The sequence below is a fragment of the Gobio gobio genome (assembly GCF_949357685.1).
Source record: "Gobio gobio genome assembly, chromosome: 21".
NCBI lineage: Eukaryota > Metazoa > Chordata > Actinopteri > Cypriniformes > Gobionidae > Gobio > Gobio gobio.
In genome coordinates, this window is record NC_137117.1 from 44340089 (window position 1) to 44364132 (window position 24044).

Sequence of the window (24044 nt, forward strand, 5' to 3'; positions counted from 1 at the left end):
GTGCCCGAATATGGAAGTGAATGAGAGTTTGCGATTTTTTTTTTTTTATGCCTACGTGAAATTCTGCATCCATTGTACGATTTTTGTATTTATTTTTGTCCACCTCGGAAGGGCAACGTGAGGCGAAAAGGGCATATGGGCAGTTGCCTGGGCAACCTGAGCAACCCCCCTGTGCACGTCCCTGAAAACAAGAAATCGCATCATATGACCCCTTTAAATCGTATTCTAAATGAGTTAAAATAAATACTTTTACCGTTTCCATGAACAAAGAATGTTACAGTTTGCAGAGTTGCCTATTGGACTCAAATGCCCGGAGTTGGGAGAGTAGTAACAGTCCTACATTTTCTCCATTTGTAGACAACTTGTCTTTGCATGAATTAACGAACACCCTGTAACTTTTTATGAGCAATCAATGCAGAAATCCAGGGCTGCATTTCCCAAAAGCATTGTGAGCCAAGTTCATGGAGGCTATGGTTCTACGATCTAATTAGGCTTACAATGCTTTTGGAAATAGCAGCCCAGTCATTTTGAAGGGTTTGCAAACTTTTTCTGTACAGCCCAAGTATTGGAGTACATTAATGTTCCAGTAGTATGTTCCAAAGATTTCACTTTACCTGCACTTTTGTCCAGGAAGTATGCCAGTAGACAGCGCATGACAGCCTGATGACATATGACCAAAACATTCTCCTGGCGCTCCAGCTCCATGATTACAGGCTCTAAACGCTGAACCAGATCCTCATAGGACTGAAACATGCACACACGCACACACACACACACACGCACTGTAGTACTAAAACAAGGATACAAATTATTATTATAGTTGCATTTGCATTTGGTACGGGTTAGTGGTTGGGGCAGGTTACGCGATCATCAACACCAACACCAACTAACATCAGGCCTGGCACTGTTCAGAGGTGGACAGTAACGAAGTACATTTGCTTGAGGACTGTACTTAAGTACACTTTTTGAGTATCTGTACTTTACTGGAGTATTATTTTTTAGGGATACTTTTACTTTAACTTCACTACATTTGAAAGACAAATATCGTACTTTTTTACTCCACTACATTTCTATCAAGGTCCTCGAAGTCGAAAGTCGTTTCTGTAGCAGCTTTAAAAGTCAGTGGATGAATTTTTTCGTCTTTAAAAGGATTTTTTTTGTTTTTTTTGCAGACAGCAAAATGTCTTGGAGAAACAGTAAACAGTTGGGGGAATATCGGATGTGTATCAGTGTATAGGGTCCATGCATTCAGCCTTAAAGGTCCCATGGCATGAAATTTTCATTTTATGAGGTATTTCAACAGTAATATGAGTTCCCCTAGCCTAAATATTGTCCCCAAGTGGATAGAAATGTTGATCGGTGTAAACCCGAGTTCTGGCTGTCTTTCTCTGCCTTTGAGAAAATGACAGCCCAGACGAGCCAATCCTGAAGTCTCCTGGTTTGACGTCCAAGCAGGAACGGTTTCCTCCCTTTCCTCCGCCCAGAGAATCTGGCACATCCATGCAAACGCTCGAGAGATCATTGCTTGTGAATGAGTGAACACTGGCAGTTTCTCAGTGTTTGGATGTACAAATGAAAACAGAAGTCTTTTTTCAGTTCCTTCTGATCTGTGATCAGTGATTTCTTATGTGTAGCTAATTATTTATTATTCGTGCACACGCTGCGGCTTCTCTCTCTCCCGACAGAACGGTGTTTTCTATCTTGTGAGTCAGTGTTTTTGTACGTCCTCGTCGCGTCTATCTGTTCTTAAATGTGCATACAGTCTTTTCTGCTCAACACCAGCAGAGTCAAATCTTTAGAGATAAACCTCACACACGCCGAAGCTCGGCCTTCAACATCCCAGACCCCCAGTACTGCATCTGGCCCACAGCGGAGGCACCAAACGCGGCATGAGATTAAGCAGAAGGGGGGGTAAGCGTGAGCATATCTGGGCTAGGCTAGCCAGCTTTCCCCACAATAAACTGGATTACATTCGATTACTGCTGTTGTGTCTTTGTTTGCGCTGTGTAACGTTACTCAATGCGCGTCACTGACGCTTTTCATATGATTGGAACATATCTAGAAATAATGCTATACTCAACACTTACTAACTCGTTCATCTCGCTGTAATGGTACATTGCATGTGTTACAAAGTTGGTAGAATAATGATGAAGACGGACTCGGCGTGACTGGGACTCGTGTTTATTCAGAACTCTCAGATACAAACACAATAAACTCGCGCTGACTGACAGCGCTCTCATAACTCAGTAGTTACTATAAATAACTTTGTTAGCAATCGCTCCGTCTCCGTGATGTCCGGTTCGCGAACGAATCATTCTTTTGAATCGGTTCTTTTTAGTGAACCGAACCAGTTCACCAAATCGGACTGAATCGTTCTAAACGGTTCGCGTCTCGAGTCAGCGCTGATCCAAAATTTACTAAAGTTACTAACTTTCTGACATGAGTGACAGTCCCTCCGACTAGAAATAAACTAATAACCTGAAGTATATGCAAGTAACTACAACAGTTCACCCTAAACTGAGACATGCTGAGAGAACTGATGAGAAGTGAACTCAGGTCCATCCGTCTCTCTGGCAGTAGCTCGTGCCTGCTCGTGCCTGCTCGTGCCTCGTTAAACCACGCCCCCTCCGCTCATTTAAAATGCAAAGATGTCAGCCAATCACAACAGTGGGCGTTTTTACTGAAGTCTCACAGCAGACACTCTTGAAGCAGGGCATTCAGCCACAGGACAAACAGCAGTATAGAAAAAATGCCTTTTATTTCTAAATTATGACATTTTATGATGTAAAAATCATACTAACAATATAAGTACACCTCAGGAAACACTATAAAATTATAGAAAAATGCCATGCCATGGGACCTTTAAAGTGACAGCAGCTTTGTAAAGAGCTTTGTAACTTTTATACAAGAAATTTAAAATTTCAATACTTGTATAAAAGTTACAACGCTCTATACAAATGTAAAGAAATTAGTTTAAGGTAGTGGTATGCTAGCATGTCGGATGGAGCATCACTGACTGGCTTAAACCACCTTGATGGCAGACTGTGCATTTATACAACAATGCAACAATAATAAAATAATGCATTGACATAAAAAAAGGAAATTTACTTTTGATACTTAAGTACTTTTAAAAACAAATACTTCTGTACCTTTACTTAAGTAAAAATCTGTTTTTAGAACTTTCACTTGTAACGGAGTAATATTTGACCAGTAGTACTTTTACTTTTACTCAAGTAATAGAGTTGTGTACTTTGTCCACCTCTGGCACTGTTGTCCTCAGACTGCTGTGATGTGTGGTTTTGCGGTTCTACTGTTAGATATACAGTATCTCGGCACAACACTTATCAGGGATGAGTTTCCCAAAAGCATTGGAAGTCTTAGTGGCACCAGTGGTCTCTATGATTAACTCCCAATGCTTTTAATAAATGCAGCCCAGATCAGTTGTCTACCTGGCCTTAGTCTAACATTAATTTAACTCTCATGCCATTAGAGGGATTGTTTACCCCAAAAAATTTAAATTCTGTCATCATTTACTAACCCTCATGAAGTTCCAAACCTGATATTTTGTAAAACTATGGTACCCAATTGACTTTCATTGAATGGATCAAAATATCTTCTTTTGTGTTTCACAGAAGAAAGAAATGCATACAGGTTTAGAACAAAATGAGGGTGACAAAAAAATTCAGGTATATCCAGCCAATGCACCTGTGCAGAAGGATCTGTATCTGGGAGCATAATTATCATAATTGATAAAAACTAAACCCAGCGTCATTTGCATTATTTTGTTGAAATTGATGCATCATCAAAGCTCAACAAATTACTAACAAGTGAACATATAAATGGAAACTCTAGCGGTGGACTAATTCTTGCCACAATATACTCACCTCTCCCTTTGGATAGCGGTAGCGGTATTTGTCTTGGTCTCTGAGTGCAAACTCCTCAGGAGAGTGATCTTGAATCTCTTCGTATGTCATCTCCTCACACACACCCTGCACATGAACACATGCACTTCATTACAAATATATCTCATTAAAAATCAAACACACTTTGCAAAAGAACCAAAAAAAATTGCAACTGTGGCTGTTGCCCACTGGGCACTGCAGACAATATCATTTGTGCAACTAGAAATAGGACCAGACTCACGGCATCAATCTCATTGAGTGCTTTCCATTGCTCATAAGGCACTCCAATCGCCTCTGCGGTCTGGATTGTTCTCCTCATGTGACTGGTCCAGATCTTCAGGTCCAGGATGTACTGACCCCTGATATATGTCCCTAGACCTGCAGCAAACTGACACAAATATGTTTCTGATTATAATTAGTGTAAAGTCAAGTAAAGTATTATTTATATAGCGCTTTATACAATACAGAATGTTTAAAAGCACACAGCAAAATCCTCAGTGTTAAATGAACACTGCTGGTGTTCATATGAGTCCACTGTGAGTCCACACTCAGAGTGTTAAAAGGTAACACTGAATCAGTGTTGAAGTTAATGAGATAATTAAGTGATTAATTAAGTGGTGATTTAGCATTAGTGATGAACACCTGATGATAATGAGAAAAATCACTGAAGGACAGAGAAACACAAGAACTACAACTGACTTCAGCCACAGCCTTAGATGAAATCAACTGAAGATAAAAGAAGGCATTATATATCTGAAGATCTCAGCAGAGGAGGATTAAACAACTCCACAAACAGCATTATCAGCTTCACACATTACTAACCAGACTGACTTTATTTCTGTCAGACATCTAGTCATCTACAGAAGCTCTTATCAGTGTTTTCATTAGTTGGACAGTTTGACGACTTTAATGTTAGTGTTTTTCTGGCTGTTGTAACTGAGTTTGCTATGGCAAGAAAAGCAAGAGAAAACACAATCAGATGTTGTCAGCTGCTGATATCATCAGGTGTCCATCACTAATAGTCAATCATCACTTAATTAATCTCTTAAAGCTACACTGTGTGATATTTTCCCCCATCTAGTGGTGAAAAGGTATATGACCATCCAGTGAATTTTAGTTTCTGTTCCTCTCAATTCCGATTTCGTTTCAACTCCTACGGTGGCCGATTTAGTCCAAGATTAACATGGCTTCCAGTTCGACCTCGTCCACATTCGACATGGTGCCTGTGGGATATTTTCTGTGCGCAGTGGGATGGTTGGAACTCAACTGGCCTAATTATTCGGCTAGAAAGAACTTCAGCTAATCCAGACTGAACTTTGATGATAGTAATGTTTATTCAGTCATCCAATTGCAAGGCATAAACAGGTTTGCGTGGATATGTACATAAATGTGGTTTCTGTGAGAGAACAAATAAGGATGGTAAATATACATACACAGTTAAGAACTGTTTAACTATACTTATAAGTTACATTTGTATAATGTAACCGTAAACCATAGCTTATTGTACCATATATAGGCGCTAAATGCAGCTGCATTAAAAGGAGCGGAGCTGCCGCTGCTAACAAGCGGTGTCCGGTTACAAAAGTGTGTGCGCCGCTTTAACGTTAGCAATGCAGTGCGCTCTGTATAACAATTGTTAATATGCCGATCAGACCTGATACATATTTCCATCAACATACATTACAAGCAAATATTTTCTAAAAACGAATAAACATTGTTGATAACAAAATAACTGAATGATTATTCAAATAGGTGAGCATTATGCTATTGTATGTTGACACAAAAATACTTCTGAGGTGACATCAACTGAATTACGCGATGACACACTCTGAAACACATCTACAATGACAATAACTATTATTACTTACGGAGTTATTAACGCACAGAAATACCACACAAGGAAAAGCAGACTTTTGAGGAATAAACAAGCCAGGAAAACTCCGTATAACTCTGTTACTGGAGCTGCTGAGATGAAAACTCTCTGCGCATGCACCAGACAAGTCTGAACAAGTTGACGCGCACATGCGCGAGGCAGAGAATTTTGTACAGTGCCATCGAGTATTAAAACCGGTTAAAACGCGAAAGGCGAAGCTTGAATTTACGGGCATGTCCCTCTTTGGCTAATGTACTTTCAAGATGGAGGGGCAACATGGCGACCACCGTTAGATCCCATTACCTTATGTATTTTCAATGGCATATTATAAACTTACGAGAATACTTTATTACTTGAAAGAAGTAAATATACATTAATGAGCTCATATATTTTTGAAAGAACTAAGTGTTTTTAGCTAAGAATAGACTAAAAAAGTTACAGTGTAGCTTTAATTATCTCATTAACTTCAACACTGATTCAGTGTTACCTTTTAACACTCTGAGTGTGGACTCATAGTGGACTCATATGAACACCAGCAGTGTTCATTTAACACTGAGGATTTTGCTGTTACAGTGATACATGATTAGGAAAATGATTCAATGATGCAAACAGTAAAGCTGTAAATCAGCTCTAAAAGGAAATAGTGTTATTGTTCAGCTGAAGTCAGTTCAGTGTTGATTCAGTTCCATTGTAAATATCATCAATTATTAATTTAGTTAATTGAATCTATCAATCTCGACTAGTTAAGTGATTCAAGGATAGACATGAAAAACGGCTCTTTTAATTCATTCAAATACATATTATAAAACTACATCAATTATTCTTATTAACTGACTACAGTATTACAAATATGAGAAGGATACATAAAAACATGCATTTTAAAGTTGGAATTTAAATGTTATATGTTAATTCCACTACTGTATTATATATAATTGTTCTACAGTCTATACACAGTATTTAGTTCAATTATATGTGAAGTAACTGTAATTAAATTACACAAAAAATAAGAGTAATCCCATACTTTACTTTTTCAAGGGAAAAGTAATTCAATTACAGTAACTAATTACTTAGTAACTACACCCAACACTGGTTGCAGACCATGTACACCCTTTCATAGAAACGGTATTCCATGGTGGCTGTGGACTCTATCAGCAGAATAATGCGCCGCCACAAAGCAAAAATGGTTCAGGAATGGTTTGAGGAGCACAACAACAAGTTTGAGGTGTTGAAGAGGGACTTGGCCTCCAATTCCCAGATCTCAATCCAATCCAGCATCTGTGGGATGAGCTGAACAAACAAGTCCAATCCATGGAGGCCCCACCTCGCAAGGACTTAAAGGATCTACAGCTAACGTCAAAATTAATTATTAACAAGGACATAAATATATATAAAATGTGAGACTTTGCATCCTCATTTTAAAACACCACCACACACCACTGGTATGCAAGTATGTAGGCTACTTATACAGGCATACACTGTAAAATCCAACAGTGATTCTGACTAACACTTTTTAGTTAACTTTACTTAGTGTCTTAACTCAATTGAAAAAATCTAGTGATCTGTACTATTCACATACTATTCCTCAGAAAAAACAAGTTAAGATTAATTGATTGGTTTGAGTGCCATTTTGTTAAGCAAAAAAAAAAAAAAATACCATTATGGTGATAAGTGTTCACTTTGGTTGAGCACTTGGAACATTTATATTATTAAAACTCTCTTTCTGATGCAACAAGAAATCACAGTTATTTGGTTTCAAAGGAAGAGAAGTAATAAATAGGTTGCTTTTAAAAGTTGACCTAGCTTCTGACTGAATAATTAACTATAGTTAATGAGTCAGAAATTAAGATCATCTTTTAAAATTAACCTATGTAATATTTCCCTTTGTCATATGATGATCATTTACAATTGTATTGCATGTCATAAACACCTGTGGAACTTTTAAATGAGTTGATATAATCCCTCTATATTTGTAATAATATCTTGCAGCTGATCATGCTTGAGTCACACACACACACTTCAACATTCAGCATCAAAACACAACAATGGTAACATCTATGGTAGCTAAACTAAGTCAAGAGTAAGCCTAAATTAAAAGATCAAGTTCTCTCTACAGTTCTTTTTTAGCCACTAGAACTCTTGTTTAAGTGAACTATACAAATTCAGCATTTGTTAGCACAACATACTATTCCTATTTCACTTTACTTGGTTTTTTTAAGGCAATCGGTTTGCATGCTTTTTTCAAGTAAGTCTAACTAATTCGATTTTTACAGTGTACTAGTATAAGTAGATGAACAGGGACACATAATTAGTTTTCAGATGCAGCCCATTAATTTGCACACGTAAATAACTGCAGTATTTTACTAAAATTCTAAGGTAATTACACCCAGTAAAATGGGCACAAAAGCTTGCATACATCCTTCAAAAAAAATAGTTTATACCACTAAAGCCTTGTATTTGTGTATTTGCAAGTTGTCATTGATCAGTTGGAGAGATTGTAAAGATTTTAAAAAATGTCAAGCAAAACAAAATTATGTATTTATGATCCAAAATGTAGTAACAAAAAGTTAAGAAGTGTTTTTATTTTAAGGTAACAAATCACCCAATTTTTTTGATTAATTAAAAGTCCTGCTCAACACTATTTCCATTATTTTAGAAATTTTAGATCAGCTTTACGCTAACCTTCATTCCTTGTGGGGAGAGACCAGAATCACCTCCGATACGCCCCAAAAGGTTGAGCTCACTCTCTCCATGACGGCAGAGGTAGATAGTGCGAGGTGTGACATGGATGTTCATCAGGTAATAGACGATCCTGCTCTGTATATGATCCTGAACCTGATTTACCAGGTACCTGCTGCCCACGTTAAAGATCTTAATGTATGACAGGTTCCTGTGGACACACAGTAACAGGATAGTAATGATGAGGACTACAATCATGTCAAACAACAGATGTTTGTCAAATTCATTCTAGGTGACAATATTTCACCTGTCTCTGTCATCATCTAAAGGAACATATGCGAGTTTGTAGCAGTCTATTCTCTTGAGGAAGTCAGTCACAGCCTCCTCTTTATCACAGTCAATGTAATCAGGACTGCTCAGCTTCACTTGCTGCAAGATACAGACAGAAAACAAAGGTCCTTTACAGGATGTAGAGTGTGAATATTTGTAAAGAATTGATTCTAAAAAACATATATTCCAACACAGACAATTTAACAAAATCCTAAAAAGAACTGTCAATGACCAGGTAATATCTTAATAACTATGCAGCTCAGTTAAAAGCAACTCACACACAGATACAATAATGCACATAGATCAATAATCCTTAAATATAATATATTGTATATACACATCATGAAATAATATTATTACCTTGATGTTTTCTGCAATGATGTCTGGGTCATCACAAAGAGACTCAATAAAAAAGACCTACAAGAAAAACAACCCTACTTTAAAAATGATATACTGTAGAGATCATTTTTAATCCGTATTGATTTTGATGAATATTAACTCATCAATTCACCGGCTTCACTCACTTTATAGCCGTTCTCTTTAGCAAAGGTGAGAATCACCTCTCTTCGTTCTCTTGTTGTGTTGGTCGCATCAAACACCTGCAAGATAAGTGGTTGAACATGCTCATTTCCCAAACTGGCTTAATCATAATAGAGAAGTCATTGCACCATTTGAGTGAATCACATCCTAATCGAATGGTCATCGATTGTAGAATACGAGTGGGTGAGAACTTCATTAACATACAGACAACAGCTTGTTACAACAGGAGCAACTTCATTTATATTAGGGGTAGTAACTGTGTAAAAGGTTTATATGAGATTAGGATGTTCAGGGTTCAAATCTAACTCCGATGATCCCAAGGTGCGTCATGTATTTTGTCACTGCTACGCTGCAATAAACTTCTTCATTGAGATCATTTTTCTTACCCACCTGAACGTCTCGGGTTACGTATGGAACGAGACTCCTGGAGTTGATACTTACCTGTATTACTGGCCTAGCCTGGTCCTACAAGACTCTCGTACATTTCATTTGTACAGAGAGTCTGGCCACTCTCCATTGACAAGCGTTAAAGGGTTAGTTCACCCAAAAATGAAAATTCTGTCATTAATTCCTCTCCCTCATGTGGTTGGACACCCGTCAGACCTCCATTCATCTTCAGACACAAATGAAGATATTTTAGTGTAAATCTGATGCTCTGAAAGGCCTCCATTGGCTCAATGCACGGTTCACTCTCAAGACCCTTAAAAGACACTAAAGACGTCGTTACAAAGTCCATCTCACTACAGTGGTTCTACAATAACTTTATGAAGCGGCGATAATAGTTTTTGTGCGTAAAAAAAACCCTAAATAACGACTTACATAGTGATGACGATTTCAAAACACAGCCTCATGAAGCTTCGAAGCGTTATGAATCAGTGAGTCGATTCAGCGGTTTGAATCGCCAAATTTCAGCAGTTTGACACGCGATCCGAATCATGATTCGACTCACTGATTCATAACACTTCGAAGCTTCATGAGGCCGTGTTTTGAAATCGTCATCACTATATAAGTCGTTATTTAGGGTCTTTTTTGCGCACAAAAACTATTATCGCCGATTCATTAAGTTATTGTAGAACCACTGTAGTGAGATGGACTTTGTAACGACGTCTTTAGTGCCTTTTAAGGGTCTTGATAGTGAACCGTGCCATTGTGCCAATGGAGGCCTGGCAAATTTTCATTTTTGGGTGAACTACCCTTTAACTTCCTTGAAGGCGGGTACTCTGTTGAAGTTTAAAACGATTTGATCTGCCCAGAGCCAATCTGGATCTGCCATAACCAATCGCCAACGTTTGGTCATGGCGTATGTCATGCATATATGTCTTGTCATGGTAACTCCTTTACCCCTAACAGAGCGAACTGGAAAATCAAACTTTTCCCTAACCATGTGGGGAGGAGACACACATGCTGAGTTTTGCTCTTGCTCCGGCTTTAACTTATGGATATTCGGCAGCGTTGCCACAACGGACCAAATGGCTTCGCTCGCATCTTTCTCCACCGCCATTACTGAACTACAACTCAAACTAGCGCACAACATCAACGCCATCGTTCTCAGCCACTCCCTCTGTTCGCTGATTGGACCGGTTAAAATTTGGCAGGAGAAAACCAGCGAATATCCCTCAAACCCAGACGATGTACTGAAGGAAAATGAAAATTGGATGGAGGTACATAGGAGGGTGGAGCCAGGCTATTACTGGCCAGGGAGCAGAACTAACTGGAGACCCCAGCTTTATTGGAAGGCAGACCAAAGTACTGCTACTCCAACCATTCCCTGACCTCAATAAAACCGATAAATCCAACCGGGCAATAAAACCCGAGTGGATCACATATTTAAGCAGTAGAGAAAAGTGAACTCTCTGAACTGTCTGCTCTACCCTCAATTCTCCTTAAGGAGATATAGCGAAAGCACTTTTGAGAGATCTGGGGCCTCATTTATAAACGTTGCGTACGCTCAAAAGAAGGCGTACGCCGCTCTCTACGCAATAATTGGTATTTATAAAAAGCAAACTTGACGGGAAAATGTGCGGTTCTTCACGCAAGCTCTGACCCAGGCGGACGCACAGAAACGGGTGAAATGAGAAATGGCGACACCGTCGGCAGATGAAGAAACACGTGAAAGTGTGTGAAACTGTAGACCGTTGTGTAAAAGAAATGGCAATTCTGCCTCTCATAAATAACTTGAAGACTTCACAAAGCAAGTCTTACAATTAACAGCCTACACGAACACCCGTTTGATCGATCTGCAGTGTAAAACAAACAAAATCAAACGAAAATTAACAGAAATGCAAAAAAAAAAAAAAAGAGAAATATGTTCTGCAACAATATTGGCATGTTATGCAATTCATCCTCTTAAATAATATGGTAAACAGAACGAAATAAAGTACAAAACTGATATTCTCGTCAATGTGTCTGTCTGGCGGAGCAGATATAGATGCAATTAGATAGACAGATAGATAGATAATTAGGGAGATATATAGATAAATAGATAAATAGATAGATAGATGTATTAATTGTCCACTGGGGAAAGTTGTTTTCATAGTAAAAATGTCTTCATCAGCTACGGAATCATGGTATTCATGCAAATGCCTTTAGTTTGTTTTATTTTCGATAAAATAACATATGACGTATGTCTCAACCATTCAGAAAGCTGCAAGAAATTACATTTGCACTGAACTATTTCCCATTTCCACGTAGATAATAGGGATAGGGATTAATAGTGATTCCCCAATAATTGCCGCCAGTCTCTCATCAAGAGGGCTCAGCTCCGGTGTCCCGTCTCCTCCACCCGTGGCAGACACACTCTGATGGAGCGCTAGAAGCTTTTTTGTCTCGACTTTGATGTCCGACCATTTCTTTTTTTTTTTTGGCCACGGTGCGAGGTTGTGAAGCGACAGCATTTACGGCGTCTGCAACCTTTTGCCACTCAAGTGCCTTTTTGGCATTAGTAATGCCCACACTGTGCCCTCCAAAAAATATTTTTCTCCTCTTTTCCACCTCGCCAACGATAATTTCTACTTCACATTGAGTGAAGTTACGTTTTTTTTATTTCCTCTCTGTATTTGCCATGATTTCGCAATCGATGAATATTAACTTGTGGGCGTTTCATGGACTATTTATGGGCAACTATGGGCGTGACATGAAGCCGCGAAAGCTACATTTAGAATTGATTGTGATTTATTAAGGGAAAACTAATCCTACGCAAAGTTTTATAAATGAGGCCCCTGGTGAGACAGCCCAGAGAGAGCCCATGGCAGCACTAACAATTTCATGCTCTCCATCGCACACCATTTTGAAAGTGTGTCAGCAAAGCTAGTCAACACTTGCTACCTCCAAGCTAAACATCTGGAGGAGGCGACAGAGAAAAGGGGATGCCTGTTTGCAATAACGTCTATCTCTGTGTCCAATTACCGAAAGACTTTCAGTGCTGAACCACTAGGGAAGAACTCTGGCAGCTGATACCCCTTTTCCACCAGTATGAACTGGGTGCTAATTCAGAGTTAGTGCCGGTCCAGTTCGACTGACGAGCCTTCTAGGGCAGTCGTGGCCTAATGGTTAGAGAGTCGGACTTGTAACCTGAAGGTTGAGGGTTCGAGTCTCAGGTCCGGCAGGGATTGTCGGTGGGCGGTGTGAATAACCAGCGCTCTCCTCCACAGCACTCTCCTCCGCCCTCAATACCACGAGGCGAGACCCTTGAGCACCGAACCCCCAACTGCTCCCTGGGCGCCGCAGCAATATGGCTGCCCACTGCTCTGCCTCTGGATGGGTTAAATGCAGAGCACAAATTCCAAATATAGGTCACCATACTTGGTCACACGTCACTTCACTTAAGAACCGGTTTGCCTTTCCACATGCTAGAGAGCCACCACAGAGCCAGGTCTTACATCACTGTATTACATCTCATCTTTCTCAGCAATGCTAGCGAGGCAGCGGGAGTATGATATCAAAGTACAGCAAGAGCGATTCACACTTTGGGTGTCGTTAGACAAAGAACCGATTTGAAACTAGGCTCTGGCTCCGAACTAGCACTCAAACTGCCTTGGTGGAAAAGGGGTATGAGAGAGAAGGCCATAGCGCAACCATCAGGAAACATGTTTACATTATTCCTACCATTATGTTCACACTATCACTACCTTCAGGTCCATGCTGGAGGGGCGAAAGATGAGGGAGTGAGACGTGAGAGGTGATAATGCCCATTCTCCTCTTCTGTAACAGCCCATTCATATGTGATTACAGGAGAAGCACATTGATACTACCTCCGTATTCATTGTAACAGATAGTAAAGTGGGACTCTACTTGTGGTGGTCATGCCCTCGCTTACTATTCTGTAATCAGCCACTTACCACGCACAAGTAAAGTGCAAAATACTGCTTTCATACTCCATGTATTGGTGGGGTAACAGAAAGGAAAATGGAGATGAGGGAGTGGGATGTTCATAATGATAAAATCCACTTCCTCATCTGTGGAAAAGCACTCTCCTCTTATGATAAAAGGGAAACACACTTACACTATCTCCATAAATAATGGAGAAGTCTTCAGATGAGAAAAGTGGGGCACTGAGGCAAATGTGACCACTTTCTTGTGTGTGTGTGTGTGTGTGTGTGTGTGTGTGTGTGTGTGTGTGTGTGTGTGTGTGTGTGTGTGTGTGTGTGTGTGTGTGTGTGTGTGTGTGTGTGTGTGTGTGTGTAACAATGTTTGTTGTAAGGAAGGAAGAAGACAGGGTCAGCTGACTGAGACTCGTGCTTTTATTGACTCAAAACAAAATACAAATTACTCAGTCCCAAAATAACACAATCCACAATACTGATGTAGCTCTCCAGCTCTTTGTGTGAATACGTCACACAAGCTCTCAGTCCTGTATCTTTCTCCCACTGCTCGTTTCTTGGTGGCCTTTAACCGGGCTCTCTGCGCCAATTACTGAAACAAGACATAGGTGTTTGTCATTTGTACTTAAACCACTTTCTCCCTGGTCTTCTCCCAGCTCTCTCTCCTGCTGCAGACCTCGCTAAACCTTGCCCCTCCTGCCACAGTGTGATTATGAGACGTGATTACAGGGACAGCACACAAATTCTATCATTGTACACCAGAAATTGGGGAAGGCAAAAGATGAATTAACACAATCATAATGCCTACACTCAGAGGGAGGGGCAACAGATGAGAGAGAGCATGGGAGCAAACAGCGAAAAGCTCTACTGCATCATCTCTATGAACAGTGTTAAATGTGAACATTACACATAGCGCTTCCCTGCATCACGGAAGAATTACAACTTCTCCAACAGGAGGAGAAAGCATACCCTGAGCATACACCACTGTAATAGCTGGATGTAACACTGAGCTTGGTTCTCCAGAGAAGCGAACAGACACAGTGCAGGAGTGGTGAGATTTCTCTTTCTTTTTTTCTTAACTTAACTGTGGTATTTATGAGGATCTATTGGCAGAAATGTAATGTAATATACATAACTATGTTTTCATTGGTGTATAAAGACCTTACATAACGAACCGTTATGTTTTCCCCTTACAGTAATGTCACCATTTTGTGCCACCATGTTTCTCCAGTGGCCCTAAATGACAAACTGCTCTACTGAGCGCTAGCTAATCTCTGCTGCCTCAGAAGACAACATCTTTGTCCTGTGTTGGCCACCGTAGCTTCTCTATGTGCTTCGAAAGGGAGGGGTGAGCGGTTGCAATTCACAAAAATTTGCAGCTAAAATTTACACAGTGAACCTTTAAGAACCATGCTCTGTATAGGTCGAATGAGCTCCAAACCCTATTCCAGCCATTTAAACACATTTTTTAATGCTAGAAGGATGAGAAGAAGCATTAGAGAGAGAGTATAACAAGCCATAAAGCAGGTCATCCACTTGTCCGAGTAAAACATTTGCTTGTCTGGAAATGTTTTTTGTGTGTGTGTGTGTGGGGGTGTGTGTGTTGTAAATATTTATTCTGAAGCAATATTCTCACCAGTGTTCAATTAGATTTGACATATTTAAATCTGCATATTTGTGATATTTTTACCTTTTATAAAGGGAATTTCCCCCCTAGTCTTATTAAATATAGGCTATGCTTCAGCTTTCATTTTATATTCTTAATTTTGATCCATAAATTAAATTAGAATAAGACACTATAGGGCTGTTACCAATCAAATTAAATAATCTACACTGAAAAATTACAACGGCATTAAATAAGATTGTTGAGATTGTTTTAAATATTTTTTGAATATACAAATAAGAAATGTTGAGAAAGAATTTTTAAACATGAAACTAAACCGCGAATCATTGAGTCCTTTTGTTGAAACGGCTGATTCATTCAAGAATGAGGAATACTGTATCATGATGACTCACGAGTTGAGTATTTGCGCTAAATCTGCGCACACAAACTTCCCCAGCAGCGTGAGTAAACATAATAAGCCGCCAAATTGGCTAGTGATTTGACGGCGTTTCCCATCACAGTTGATTTTTACCCACATTTGGCCGGTGTTAATTTCCAACAAGGTTATATTTTATATACATTATATATTATTACCTACTATAGATCGCCACTTACACTAAATTAATGCAGAATCACTCTTGGATTTTGGTGATTCCCTAGTTATTTTTGGTTATTGACGTTTTAATCAGGCTACTTGTCCGGTCGGGCAGGTAAAATTATTTCACTTCCTGGATAAGCGTTAACGTCGAGCCCTGCATAAAGGATCTCAGGACTATTGGTTTTTGCTGTCTTCTAGCTGATATGCAGAGATGTATAAAGTACTAGAGACAGACTTGAGTAAAAGTACAAGTTCCTTATCAAAAAAGTGACTTGAGTAGAAGTTGAAGTGCTCTTTAAGCACCACACTTAAGTAGAAGTACTAAAGTATTCAACATTTTTTGTACTTAAGTATTGCAAGTAGTTTATTTTAAAATGTACTACTCAAGTACTGAAAGTAAAAGTACAAGTATTGTGTTATGTAGCCTAGTTATTAAAGAAAGTAGTCAAAAGTTTGAACATCATATTGTTTTTATTATTTCAAATGATTAAGCTAAAGGACAATCACAATGTTGGTAGGTAATTTTTCTACGCATTGCCATATCAATAACCTGAAAATACTGTTCATTAAGATTAAATCTTACTAACCACTCTTACTAAAAAAAAAATGGGGTAAGCACACTTATATTCTCATTTCAAGAGGAGTTCTGAGTAAATGATTTGTTTGTAACACTTTACAATATGGTTTGACTTGTTAACATTACATTAGTTAATGTATTAGACTAATAACTAACATGAACTAACCATGATCAATACATTTGTTACTGTATTTATTAATCTTTGTTAATTTTAGTTAATAAAAATACAGCTGTTCATTGTTTGTATATGTTACTTCACAGTGCACATTAACTATGTAAACAAATAGAGAGCAATTTGAACGCAAGAGCTCGTGTTGTTTTAAAGACAGTGAATGCGCGCGCACGCGGGGCTCTCTCTCTCTCTCTCTCTCTCTCTCTCTCTCTCGCGCGCGCGCGCTCTCTCTCTCGTGCGCGGTAATGTGGGTTTGGAATGGAATGATTCGTAACATTTTTATAATTGTAACGAGTAATGACGCAGCACATAAAAAAATATCGGAGTAAAAGTATTAAACTCATCGAAAATATGTACTGAAGTAAAAGTGGAAGTAGGAGAAAAAAATAATACTCTAGTAAAGTACACCCAGCCAGCACAGTCATGTGGGGCCCATATGGGCGTCACCTGGGCTGTCTAACTGGGGCCCAGCCAGTTTTGTCCTCAGTTTCCATGTAGGCCCCACATGGGCTAGCCCAGATGAACTGAACACTGCTCAGTGTGCACACTACAGGCTGTTAAATGGAACTGAATCAGTGTTGGAGTTAATGAGATAATTAAGTGATTAATAGAGTAATGACTGAATATTACTGAAGACTCCTGATGATAACAAGCAGAATCACTGAAGGACAGAGAAACACAACAGACATCAGACACAACTTCACAAAAGCATTATCAGCTTCCCTTTTTACCTATTAGATTGACTTTCTGTCATCTTAGTTTTTATTGATAATTCCCACTGAGCAAAGGTGTACGTTGAAAAGACGTCCACTGAGGAGCCAGAATGAAAGTTTTTATGACGTCTGTTTTTGACGTGTTCTGCACGTCCGATATAGACGCTCATGGAACCTCAAGGTTAAAAACTACACTGTAAGAAATGATTCTGTGGTCATGTAGATTTGAATTAATGTTTTTGGTTAAAATGTATTCAATATAATAGTGTTTATGATTTTGAGGCAAATATTTAATTAAATTTCAAATAAAAATGGTTGGAATAAAATCTACCCATTGTAGTTAAATAAAACTTAAGCATTATATTTACCTAATCCCAAATGGAGAGAATATTGAGTGAATTCAAATTAATGTAATCGGGCAAATTTAAATTGAAAAGCACTTCCTGTGAAAGTGCGCCTTTTTTTTTTTTAAAGTCAGCTGGCCTATCAGACATTTCAAGAGAGTAACGTTAGGCTACAGACAGTGAATGTTCGTTTTCTTCTACATTGCTCATCTTGCTAAATTTAACTGGTTGACTTAGGTAAGAAAACTTATTTTGTTATCACTGGGCTAGTAAGAAGAACGCATGTACCCACTGAGCAAAGGCGTACGTTGAAAAGACGTCCACTGAGGAGCCAGAATGAAAGTTTTATGACGTCTGTTTTTGACGTGTTCTGCACGTCCGATATAGACGCTCATGGAACCTCAAGGTTAAAAACTAGTTCAAATTGTGGACATATTTTCCATTTGTAATTGCAAAGCAACTCACAGACAGTGTGTGTTTGTCCAGAAATCATGAAATAAAAGAAACTTAGCTCACACCTTTAGACACTTTAGACAACTTATCATCTGTAATTCACACATCTTTGGATGGTGAGAGAATCGTGGGATTCAATCCAGGATCTTCTTGCTGTGAGGAGACAGTGTTTCCCACTGAGACACTGGAGCTGCCCTTAATCACAGACATAAGACACACTTTGACTATTTCTGTCAGACGTCTACAGAAGCTCTTACTGAGAATTAACAGAGCTTTAGATGTTGATGTTTGTTTCATTTGAAGTCACCATTGTGGTGGGAAGCGTTTGCTTTAGTTGGGCTCTTGGTCCCCGTACTTGAGTTAGCTTTTCTTTGGATGTTATAACTGTGTGTGTGTAAAACACAATACTTATGGCTGAGAAAGCAAAGATAAAGTGACTTCAGGTGTTGCCAGCGCCTTGTCGATGACTAAATCATCAGCAGTCTAGAATCTGATGTTGTGCTTTTGAGTTTTAGGTTCTTGTTCGGCAAATAATAATTTGTTTATATACTATAACCTTGTGAATCTGCTGTATTGACACCAATAGCAATAAACAAATCACTCATCCTGAAAGATGAAAAAACAGCAGGTGCACATTGTTTTGAGAAAATATTTCACATAGTCAGACGCAGACATCAAGATTTTGCATATGATTCACAACAACGGTGACAATCAAGCATGATTTTTGTACTTTGAAGCTACCCATCATGCATTGCAGCATGAAGTTTTTTTTGTTATGATTGTCACCGTTGTCGTGAATCATATGCAAAATCTTGATGTCTGCGTGTGACTATGTGAAATATTTTCTCAAAACAATGTGCACATGCATTTTTATCATCTTTCAGGATAAGTGAATATTTATTGCTATTAGTCCAGATACAGTGGATTTACAAGGTTATAGTATATAAACAAATTATTTTTTGCCAAACAAGAACATAAAACTCAAAAGCACAACATCAGATTCTAGACTTCTGGGGCCCGTTCTTCGTACCTCGCTAACTCAGTTAGCTGGATTTGATTGTTGACGATTTGGCATGATCTTGGATTGTTTGGTTCTTCGAAGCTCATCCTGGACTTGCTGTCATAGCAACAGGTCCGTTAGCTTAAACCTGCTCGAGCGGCTTATTTCATGTAAACAGGATTTGCATCTTGAGGTGATACTTAAAATCTGTCCCAGCCACTGCTACTTTATTACAAGAGTGCATAACTGAACCAGGGGCAATAATAATCATTTTAAATAATAATATAAAAATGTTATATTGTATATGTATATGAGAATGTATAATGTTGTGTATAATACTAGACAGCCACTTGATTGAGCGATTTATTTGTGATGGAATAATTACTTTATATAATTTTATTTTTATTGGTTTACACACATCACATGTTGTACAGTTAATCTGAGCCGTGCATTAAGTGATCACGGATATTATGGGAGTGGCTTGATGCAGCGCAAGAGAGGATAATTTGATCTTGACCCTTAAGAAACTTTAATACTGTCACGTTACAAATCTGCTCCAAATTAAATTAAAAATTAAATTACAACATTGAAATAAAAATGTAAAGGGTGTACAAATACTGTATAAAATCGTGAATATAAATAATTGGTAATCATGTTAAAAAAACAAAAAACATTTATCATTTATCTATAATAACTTTTATGTTGGTTTGGTGGTTTGGCTGTTTCCTTATAAAGGTCCAGAAATTCGTGGGGTTTTTATTGTATAATTTGTCAAGTTTTTTGCCAGGTGGCTTTTTTAATTATATGATGACATTACGTTGCTGTCTCGACGCCAGCCAATCGCTGCATTGCTGATCGTGGTTTCGAGTATCGATGCATCTGCCCTCTTCAGGGAACACAAGAACGCGCAGTGATCTTAGATCATTTAATCCAGATATTTTAATCCAATCCACAAATTCGTTTGAAGAACCAAATTAGCCAGAGATCAGTTATCACGATTAAAAGATCTGGGATCTGTCAAATCATCTCAGATGTAATAAGCAACGTACGAAGAACGGGCCCCTGATGATTTAGTCATCAACAAGGAGCTGACAACACTTAAAGTCACTTTATTTTTGCTTTCTCAGCCATAACTATTGGTTTCACACACACAGTTATAGCTGCCAAAGAAAAGCTAACACAAATATGGGGACCAAGAGCCCAACTAAAGCAAACGCTTCCCACCACAATGGTGACTTCAAATGAAACATAAACATCAACATCTAAACCTCTGTTAATTCTCAGTAAGAGCTTCTGTAGACGTCTGACAGAAATAGTCAAAGCGTGTCTTATGTCTGTGATTAAGGGCAGCTCCAGTGTCTCAGTGGGAAACACTGTCTCCTCACAGCAAGAAGATCCTGGATTGAATCCCACGATTCTCTCACGATCCAAAGATGTGTGAATTACAGATGCTAAGTTGTCTAAAGTGTCTAAAGGTGTGAGCTAAGTTTCTTTTATTTTCATGATTTCTGGACAAACACACACTGTCTGTGAGTTGCTTTGCAATTACAAATGGAAAATATGTCCACAATTTGAACTAGTTTTTAACCTTGAGGTTCCATGAGCGTCTATATCGGACGTGCAGAACACGTCAAAAACAGACGTCATAAAACTTTCATTCTGGCTCCTCAGTGGACGTCTTTTCAACGTACACCTTTGCTCAGTGGGAATTATCCATAAAAACTAAGATGACAGAAAGTCAATCTAATAGGTAAAAAGGGAAGCTGATAATGCTTTTGTGAAGTTGTGTCTGAAGTCTGTTGTGTTTCTCTGTCCTTCAGTGATTCTGCTTGTTATCATCAGGAGTCTTCAGTAATATTCAGTCATTACTCTATTAATCACTTAATTATCTCATTAACTCCAACACTGATTCAGTTCCATTTAACAGCCTGTAGTGTGCACACTGAGCAGTGTTCAGTTCATCTGGGCTAGCCCATGTGGGGCCTACATGGAAACTGAGGACAAAACTGGCTGGGCCCCAGTTAGACAGCCCAGGTGACGCCCATATGGGCCCCACATGACTCTGCTGGCTGGGCAGATACTGCCTTTTAGTACTTAAGTACAGTAGTGAAGTAGTTCTACTTCGTTACTATACATCTCTGATGATATGACCTGCCTAAGATCCTTGTTCGGCTTATTGAGGGGCCACTTACTCGGAAGGGGCTCAGGCACCCACACTCGTCCAACTGTCCCTGTCTCCAGCTGGGGCAGGTTATCAGGTCAGAGAAGGGGGTGAAGGGCCCTGACCACGGCGGGAAATGTCCTTCTCAAATGCTGCCTCCCTAAACCTTTGAACCAATGTCTACTAAAAATCCTGTAACGCGAGACTGGGGCATCAAGGAGGAAAGATTTGACCCTCTTTTTTATGCCCAAAAAGTTCAATCACAGATGCTTCTCCATGGCAACCATGGCAGCAAGAGAGAGGCTGAGGACATGAGTCGCCTAGTGGCACGAAGGGTGAGGTCTGTGGGAAGGCGGAGCTCAGGATTGCGTCTGGAGACGCCCCCTAGTCTTGATCAAGGCGTTTCAAAAGATTGGCTTGGTATGCTTGCAACATTGCCACAGTGTACATAGCACTACCAGCCTGGCTTGCTGCCATGTATGCTTTGCCCACAAGCTGCACTTTAGTTTGGCAGGGATTAGAGGACAAGGCGGGATCAGTTCAAATTAACAAAATTCACAGCCCCCAGAATATTTTGTTGGATGAATATCTGAACATGCAGTATATCAAAAGAAAGAACAGACCAGGGCTTAAAAACGGAAAAAAATATCAATCGGTTCACTCCGAGCAGAATCGATATTATAGCGTTTCCGTTTTTTTGCGTTCCTCAATAAACATTACTGTTCCGAAAATGGTTTGATTTAAAAAAAATTCCGGTTAATAACGTTATTTTAATTTAGCCTATACTTTAAACAAATATGTATGAATAGACTTATTTTCACTCAATAATAATATAACGCATGGTAAACTTGAATATTTATTTCATAACATTTTTAAAACCACTACAGAAATACATGCATTAATTACAAAGCATAAACAGCGGACCTGTTTTAATGGAGCGTTGGACAATCGAAAGTGCCCTCTTATGCCGAATTATTTTCAGAAGAGTGATAACATTCTTTGTACATAACTTTTTTTCAACACGACTTGTTTTAAAAATTGCATGAATAAAGAATAAATAAACTGGATAACCATTGCTCTTTTAATGCACCGTCAACTGGTAATTTCAAAGCAAACACTGCGCAACACTGCGTCACATAATCAAATTCAGTCAGCTAATAAAGCTTGATCATTTAATGCAATATAACATACCATTTAATACGAAGCATCAACCGTCTATATAGAAAACATTGACCTGTCCTGTATTGGCAATCTGAAAGACTATAGGAAAAATGTTTGATAGATGCTACTAACCTACTTGGACAGGCTTAAACGAAATCCACAAACTAGCCTAAATCAGTCTATTTGAGCTTAAAGTCCGTACTGCTTATTTAAACGAAAAGAAAAGAATGTCCTCCAATACCTGCACATTCATTGACCTCAGTGGGGAAAGAAATGTACTTAAGGCGTGTAAATGCGCGCTCACACTGACTTGCGTTACCGGTAGATTCACAGATGACATTTCACTCTCGCTTGATCCGTCACATCACATGCTGGACTACTCTATTCATGATTGGGCACTGCCAGATAAAAATATTAAAGAGAACGATAAAATAACGTTATTAACCGGTTAATGGTCATTTCAAATTAACGTTTCTGTTCAGAACGATTCAAATTGATTTTGATTTCGTTTTCGTTCCTCTTAAAATTTCGTTCGTTTCCGGTTTTCGTTTTCGTTCCTTGAACCGGTTCGGAGCCCTGGAACAGACCCCCTGCTTTAAAAAAAACAACAACGTTTTAATCTAGCTTCATGCATGCATTCTTTTTTTTAATTTTTTATTTTTAATTAGCGATTCCTGAATGTCAGTAAGTTTCAGGGACGTCACTAGGATTGGAAGACTGGGGGGGCTTAGCCCCCAGGGTATTTGTAACTTTGCAAAATCTTTGCACTCCCATCTAGAGCTACACTTACGTCAACAACCAGTCAAGAAACCAAGATGTTAACAAGTAAAACGTGACAGACATATCCTCTTCTTCCATTTCTACTCTTTTAAAGAAAAGTTACTGTAATGTTAGCTTTTAGACACATCAAAGCTGCATGGGGGAATTTACTTAGGCCAGACTTTGCTCCTGATGCGTTACTATAAGCAATGACTTAAATGCTATCTGTCTGCTCATGTAAATGTATGAAAAAGTAATAGCATACTATAATTAATTCCTCTCTATATAAGATAAGATGTCCACAGAATGCTATTTAATTACACAGAACCGCATGTATTCAACCCATTTTTGAGCTAAAATACAAATCCTACAGCTAAACCTAAATTGAGCTAAACCTATACAAATACCACAGCTGTACAATTTTTACACCCTATACTAAATTTACTCTGTACAATAGCCTAATGACATAACATTATTTAATATTTGAATCACAGCTTATATTGTGTTTTGACATCGACAACCCAAGTGCATTTTACCTCAAACTTGCGACTAGTTAACTTTCTAAAGTAGCAATCGCTTCTCGGGTCGACATTAACACACTGACAAAATTATATTCTGAATTAAAAATATTTTATACCACTTTTTAATGTGTGATTGTGTAAAGGTGTTCACGAGATACCAACCTTTCGCGAACTTGCTTTCAACGTCGAACACTCGTTCTCAAGAAGATAGCGGTGTGCACGGAGGGGAGGGGCTATGTGTGTGTGTGTGTGTGTGTGTGTGGGGCGCGCGTGAGTAAGAGACGCAGCGAAAGGAAATGCAGGTGAACGTTATTTGCTCTATGAAAGACATTGATAAAGACG

The 24044-nt window shown here is 38.9% G+C and overlaps 1 protein-coding gene across 2 annotated transcripts in view; it reads right to left on the minus strand.

Moving 5' to 3' along the window:
- LOC307117894 (6-phosphofructo-2-kinase/fructose-2,6-bisphosphatase) overlaps nucleotides 1-24044 on the minus strand; it is a 56732-nt gene that overhangs the window by 21650 nt on the left and 11038 nt on the right. For both annotated transcript variants that reach the window (XM_079803122.1, XM_079803121.1), the window contains exons 5-11: nucleotides 9306-9380; nucleotides 9142-9198; nucleotides 8759-8880; nucleotides 8455-8662; nucleotides 4144-4290; nucleotides 3885-3989; nucleotides 615-744 (exon numbers count right to left, since the gene is read on the minus strand). In XM_079803122.1, the coding sequence (XP_079659248.1) occupies nucleotides 615-744; nucleotides 3885-3989; nucleotides 4144-4290; nucleotides 8455-8662; nucleotides 8759-8880; nucleotides 9142-9198; nucleotides 9306-9380 (844 nt within the window). The remainder of the gene's footprint in view (nucleotides 1-614; nucleotides 745-3884; nucleotides 3990-4143; nucleotides 4291-8454; nucleotides 8663-8758; nucleotides 8881-9141; nucleotides 9199-9305; nucleotides 9381-24044) is intronic.